The 6,993-nt window shown below is 46.1% G+C and overlaps 3 protein-coding genes across 3 annotated transcripts; all 3 read right to left on the reverse strand.

Annotated features, from left to right (window-relative positions):
* Window positions 1–106: 106 nt before the first annotated feature.
* On the reverse strand, window positions 107–1,610 carry V1508DRAFT_423612 (uncharacterized protein). The gene has a single exon (XM_066941189.1). The coding sequence runs from the start codon at window positions 1,376–1,378 to the stop codon at window positions 296–298; it is 1,083 nt and encodes a 360-aa protein (XP_066793812.1). The 5' UTR covers window positions 1,379–1,610; the 3' UTR covers window positions 107–295.
* A 519-nt stretch (window positions 1,611–2,129) lies between these two features.
* V1508DRAFT_359203 (uncharacterized protein) lies at window positions 2,130–2,739 on the reverse strand (the record flags this gene model as incomplete). The annotated part of the gene is made up of 3 exons (XM_066937094.1): window positions 2,130–2,404; window positions 2,462–2,614; window positions 2,673–2,739. Coding segments are annotated over 3 exons (495 nt in total), but the record flags the coding sequence as incomplete, so codon positions are not given.
* A 3,187-nt stretch (window positions 2,740–5,926) lies between these two features.
* On the reverse strand, window positions 5,927–6,154 carry V1508DRAFT_423620 (uncharacterized protein; the record flags this gene model as incomplete). Its single annotated transcript, XM_066941190.1, has 1 exon — window positions 5,927–6,154. A coding segment is annotated over one exon (228 nt), but the record flags the coding sequence as incomplete, so codon positions are not given.
* Between the last annotated feature and the right edge of the window lie 839 nt (window positions 6,155–6,993).

A 6,993-nucleotide genomic window follows, 5' to 3' on the forward strand; every position in this document is an offset into this window, starting at 1 on the left:
CTTTGCCATATGATACTCCAGTATCAAACCACGGAGCTCATAAGGTTAGGGGTACCGTGGACCTGAACAGGAAGCACAACTTGTATGGAATTGCAAGCAAATTACCTCCACGTCTTTCACGAAGCCGATTGCCTAACCCGGAGACAAGAAATTTAATTCGGACCAATGTAAGCATCAAAATATTTCCTACAATCTATCATACTCCAACCAATGACTAATGTACACTGTAACCGCGGCGTTTCGACTTCAACAAGCTACCTTCAACCAATGTAATATACACTTAAAAACACGGCGACTACTTTGAACTCGGCCGCCCCCTCTTCATAGGCCTCGCCCTCGGCACATCCTTAGTCCGATTATACACGTCTCTCGCCAACAAATTCGACCCTGTAGTAGCATTCACCACGTCCGCAATCTCCTTATACGTAGCCGACGTCTTCTTCAATGCCTTCATCAACTCAATACCCTGCTCCGTGGTCTGCCTATTCTCCGCATATCTTATTGCCATATCGGGCTCCATCTCATGATTATGCTCTCCCAAATACGTCAACACCCACTGGTCATTGAACTGCATTTTAAACTTTGCCCTCCACTCGCACCCAGTTTTCCGGGAGTGCAAATCCCGACGCCGGATTTTCCCGTCCAATTCCTCTCCTTTTACGGTAGGCAAGTGTCGCGTGTTGCGTGGGGCGCCGTGACATTTGCACACAAGTTGGTACGTCCTCTCACTCGAGCTCTTGGACTTTGTAATCGCGAAGCCGACACGCTTGGCGTACTCCGTGAAAAGCTTGTGAATGTGCTCTATATCGGCCAGAATCATTCCGACAAACGGATCCCCTGGGTCGGCGTCCGGCGAGAGGGGGGGGATTGTGTACGGATAAGGCGCCGGATGCGGGAAGAACTGGAATGGCGACGACGCGAATGGGTAGGATTGTGCCGAAAAGAAGGGTTGCGGGCTTGGTTGGAGCCGGAATTGTTGAAATTGGCGCCGCTGGACCTCGAGTGGTGCGAATGAAAGGCCGGGACGGGATGGTATGGCCTCAATCGCGGGTATTGCCGGCCCCCGCACTTGTTCGAGAGCGGGATCAATTTGAGACGGTTGTAATTTTCCGCGGGTATTGCGTTCAAGCGTAACAGAGGCGGCAATCGTCTGCCCGTGTGCGTCCTCCGCCGACGGCAAGCCAGCTTCCTTAGACATGGAGGCCATCGGATCGTCGTCGGCTTCACCCTCTGACCGCTCAAATTGTTCCCCATTTACTCGCTCGACTGGTAATGTGCCATGCTCCACAGCGCTCTCATCAGCGATCGAGTCCGCTGAACCGCTGACTGACGTGTCAGACCTGGCTGGATATTCTTCGTCGTTCGCTAGTAAGTCCATTGCGCCGGCCGATATTAGGTGTCAGTCACCAAATATTCACACTTATCAAGTCGGCAATGGTTAAACTAGTTAATGGCGTCAACGCCAAACAACTATTAATACCAGAAATCTTTGTCTATAAGATTTATAAGCTCGCGCGCGGGATGCTCAACCAATGCGAGGCATCATCGTAAGCAGGACCAACGCTGGCCCTAGCGTTGCTATGTTGACGCGTAAATCTTGCGTAATCTGCAGCACGAGTGGTAAGAACACTACAAACTACGCACATTGTGCATTGCATACAGACTCCACACATTTAAAATAGTGGTAGTATATTTTGAATACCAAATTTGGTTATTCTCCTTATTCTTAGACAATAAAGGACTATACAAATGAAACAAAAAGTACATAACATGGAGGAGACTACGCAGCGGCCGGTGGTCACATAATATAATCGTACATAGCTAGGCCGCATCAAAACAAATTCCTACTCTCTTTCCGTTTTTGTCGCACTCGCCGCCAGGAAGAAAATATAGTTAAACATAGAAATGGCGGATATGATGACGATGTAATATAACAAACCAAATCAGAACCGAGAAAATAACAAAACCATGTGAATTTTTAGGATCCTAATCGCCACGACAAAAACAACATCACCACCATCCACCATTGATCAACACGAACGCACTATTCGCACAAAACTAACGAAGAAATCCAAAAAGCAAACGTAATATCACGACCCACTACCAAAAAAAACGTTTCTACAAAACGTTTACTCAGTAGCAGCGGCCTGGTCATTAGGGCACTGGGCCATGATGTGGCCGGGCTGCTTGCACTTGTAGCAGACACGGTCCTGGGCTTCGGGGCAGTCACGGCTCAAGTGGCCGATGTTACCACAGTTGTAGCACTTCTGGCCCTGAGTGCAGTCACGGGAAAGGTGACCGAAACCTCCGCAGGAGTAACAAGTCTGACCAGACGAACCGTAGCTGGAGCCGCCGTAGCCACCTCCCTGAGTACAGTTGCGAGCAATGTGGCCAACCTTTCCGCCTACAAACGCTATTAAGTACCTCATAATCAGCAGAATCACCAAATGAGACAACTTACACTTGTAGCACTCAGCACCGCTGGAGCCAGGGCCACCACCACTGTAACGGTCACCGCCAGTACTGGTGTTGGTGGGGCAGTCACGAGAGATGTGACCAGTCTCGTTGCATCGATAGCAAGTCTTCTCCTTTGCAGGAGCGGAACAGTCGCGGCCTACAATTGGCTGTTAACTACACGAACTGTCAAGCGAAAGAATCCGAACAAAACTTACTCAAGTGGCCTTCTTGTCCACAGTTGTAGCAGACGGGGTTTCCTCGCTTGGGGCAATCACGGGCCTTTTATGGTCTCAAGGTCAGTCTTAATTCGTTTCCACACACTTACGTAGCCGCTCAATATCCATGTCCAGATGTGAAGAGGATGCAATTCAATAAGAGTAAATTGGCAAGGCTACTTTCTAAATGGGTTGGCATAATATAGCGTATTTTGCGGAGATGGTCGTCGAGTTTAACCTTCCACTGTATCACCAAAAACCACAGCACAACTCGCCTCTCTTCACATTTGGATCATCATCGGAGATCGAAACCTTTATGCCGTGAACAGGAAGATAACCGAACAAAGCGAACCAAAGGCCTCGAACTCTCGACGACAGTATTGTACTGTGGAACAAATGATTGGCTAATAAAAGTAAATTGTTGCTATTCACCTGATGTCCAGTATCGCCGCCTAATAAGCTATCGTAAGAAACAACCCCAAATATATGTATATATGAGAAGTACATCAAGAAAATTCACAATTCCAACAGAAAACTCATCATCTCAAGCAGTAAGATATGGCACAGTGAGCACACACAAATGCACACACTCGATGTATCAAGATGTGATCAGTACAAGCACACTGCGTCATGCACAACAACAGGTTAAAGGCATAAAATGGCTCCGAACTAACACACGTCGATCTCTCACCCTCGCGCAAGTCTGTGGTTCACGCTTCGAATACTCGTTCAGACACACGGACGACACCAATCACTCTCACACTCGCATTCTCACTCACTCTCGCGCTTCAACCAGAAGATAGCAAACGGAAGGTTGAACGACAGCGCTAGGTCTCCAGCTGAGCTTTGAATACTAGCCCGAGACCTGCCAGCGTTGTGTCCCGCGCATCCGCCCACACACTTAATCGTCTTCAGAGCTAACAATGGCGATGATCCAGAAGATCATAATGGATAACCGAGGTGTCTTGGGAGGCGTATGTCGGAGGGCTAAGAGGAGAAAAGGAACAGGTTCGGTTCAAGTCTTTGCCATACTAGATAGATAAAGGACACGACATTGCAAAAGACCATAAAGAAAAACATGCAACAAATGTTGTGAATATAAACGGCAAGTCCAGATAGTTCACCAGAAATAAAGGAGATGATGATTATGACCGATAGAGAAAGCAAGAATAGAGACACAAAAACCACTAAACCGTACAGTTGTAACAAGCGCGGCCAGGGCCGGAGAAACCGCCAGATCGGGAGCCGTAGTTGTTAGATTCGTAAGACATTGTGAATTTTGTCTGGATTGTAGAGAGCAATAGATAAAAAAAGACGATGTACAATAAAGTAGGTGGTAGAGGAGTAAGAAAGAGGGGAAGGAGCGATCGCATAAATATGGCGCGAGAAATTATCTAGCCAACGACGCTCCAAAAAAATTTTCAGAAGGGGCACTATTACCCTGCCAGCCAAGCGACCTGTGCATGCGCTAAACTTTAACCGGCAAAGCCTCCTTATAGTGTTCCTGGCACTAACAAACACAGTCTGGCTCAGCTGGCTCAGTCTCTGTGCAGTCGAACACTAAGCTTGAACTGGGCTAGCGTTCTGCATAATTCATGATGTAGCCAGAATAAAACGGGGACAGGGCAGCTCAGAGCTGAGAGGTCGCTGAGACTTCGTTGACAACCCGCCAAACGAACGACTTTATAGATTCAAGCAACATCACGTGATATACCCTAACATCGAAGATGCCACGAGACCCTTCGGCTGATAGTTAGTCGAACACACGAGACCCTAACTCAGTCAATGTGCTGGTGAGAGTTAAAATGCAGATCGAAGAAATGATCATTAGTTGAAATCATCAGTGTGAGATTGTAAAATTGTCAGAAGACTGCAAGACCAAAGTACGACGCGTCGTTGAACATTGCTTGCTCTATTGTTGACATATTGCTATTCACTCTTCCTGAGTATATATACCTTTGGATAATCACTGTCGAAATTCACAGTACTGGAAATGCTGTGCCCTTGTCGAGCTCATCCCTGGGATGTGAACGAATATTGAAAGCTACAAGACAGTAGGGGACGCCCACGTATATATATGTAGTTAGCGTCGCGGTGTCGGTCTAGATAATGCGGTCCGTAACCAGGACGGTTCCCATAAACCCACCACACCAAAATGCTTTACGTCAACTTCATTTCTGGTCTCTGGTAAAGTCAATGCGCCATATTCGGCACATTGATTTTGGATCCTTTTTACTCAGATGATTTTTATGCCCGAGCGGTCTGGGTGTTTGTTGAAGATATAAAGGTGTTGGGTCTCTCCTCGGCTGAAGGCCGTGGACTCAAACTAATATTAATATTTTGAATTTGATGCATGACGGAATAGCTACGCTGTGTACATAGCAGTTCCACTATTTATTTGTAGCTCCCTTATATTAGAGGCAAGGATGAAAGTCTCAACGTACTCTATCGCATTTGCTTAAAGAGGATTTCAGCCAGTCACAGGCTCACCTGAGTCTTGCCCCGTTGTACGAATACGACACAGAGTCTGGTATTAGACCAAGTAGCTTGGTTCTCGTCATTTTGGATCCTATCTGTTAGAGACGTCAGCCGCAACTCCCATGCATCACACGACACACGTATACTTCAGGGGACATTCCTCACAATGGAGACCCCTTCGTGAGCAATTGAGCAGTGAATTATTTGCTACAAATCAACTGCTGTCCACATGCAAGTTGCCAGCCGAGTTATACCTTAAACGGCTACAAACCAGCCTATTCGGGTCAGATCGCCCCTACACGAAATTATACTATATTCGCCGAATACTCGAATATAATACCTTACTAAGCATTGGCGAATAACGATACGAATACTGCGAATATTCCGTATTCTGAACAGCCCTAAATTATAACTCGAAGTAGGGCTGTTGACGATTTGTCGATTTGCCGATATCGGCGACGATACGCCGATACGATATCGTCAGTGTCAAAATCTTGCCGATAAAATTACGAATAATATCAGCAGGTGCAGGTATTAGCCGATATAGTAACGGCATATAGTCGACGATAGAGGTTATAGGCAGAAATTCCTTAATTAGGACTAGCGGGTATTCAAGGCTATCATGTGATAGGGATTACAACTATCCTCCTGAGTTGACCGACGGTTGGGAGCCTCACGTCATGAAGCAGCCCACAACAATATGGCTTCCTGCTCCTTCCACAGGCGAGCGGGGTCACGATGGTATACGAACAATGTAAACTTATGGATATATGTACTCCCGGAAAGGGCCGAAAGGCCCAGTATATGTAGGGGTGGACACGAATGACGAATATATTCGCATTCGTACGAATATTCGCAATTCGAATGCGAATATTTGGATGTTTCATGCTTACGAATGCGAATGCGAATGAAAAAAATTTATTCGTAATTATTCGCAATATTCGCACATATAAAATAAATAGTTTAACAAATACATTAAAAAACTTCCTCGTTGCCACATATCCCTCAACAAATCAAGCTTCGCACATATAAAGTATAATAATTTAAGAATTACGTTAAAAATATTCCTCGTTGCTTACATATCCCTTAACAAAACAAGCTTCCTCATGGTGTCCGCACTTAGGGTGTGTCTGCGTAGGCCCAGCAAATCCCTTCCGCTGTTGAACAGCCTCTCAACTGCAACTTCTGACGAAGGAATCGCTAGTAGCCTCTAGCCGCGGCTGCCATCCGCGGGAACCGCTTCGGTGAATCCTCCACCATTCGAACAGCCAGTTTTTGTCAGTAGTCACTGACTCATTTACCAACACGGTCGCATTGTTAAAGTAATGTTCAATATCCGACCAGTTTCCGGTGTGCGGTCCTGCGCGTCCATGAAATTATAATATTTTTTATATTTTTTTAGGCCAGCTGACACTGCTTGTCTTGCAGCTCATAATATATAGGTATTGCCAGACTAATCTGTGGCTCCCGCTTCGAAACCTTCAGTGTAAATTCCTCGAGCTTCGAAACCTTCAGTGTAAATTCCTCGATTTAGCCAGAACAGTCGCAATTTGTTGCGAAAGTACCTAGTCGGCAGTAAATTGTGGAAAGTAAGTTTGATTGTGCTCCATCCAAATCCGTATTTGCTGCTTAGCTTCGAGCGCGTCACGGATCATCCGATATGTGGAGTTCCAACTGGTATCCATGTCACACTCAATCATTTTTGCTTTCAATTTATTAGCCTGGCACAAATCCTTCCATTGTTGTTTTCTTTGGGGCGTTGTTCGATATCCACAAAGCTATAATTCGAAGCCGAGAGAGTGCAGAATGTGATCCAATGTGTTGGCTGCTTTTTATGAGATCG

The sequence above is a fragment of the Lipomyces doorenjongii genome, assembly GCF_038497915.1.
Source record: "Lipomyces doorenjongii strain NRRL Y-27504 unplaced genomic scaffold V1508scaffold_59, whole genome shotgun sequence".
NCBI lineage: Eukaryota > Fungi > Ascomycota > Lipomycetes > Lipomycetales > Lipomycetaceae > Lipomyces > Lipomyces doorenjongii.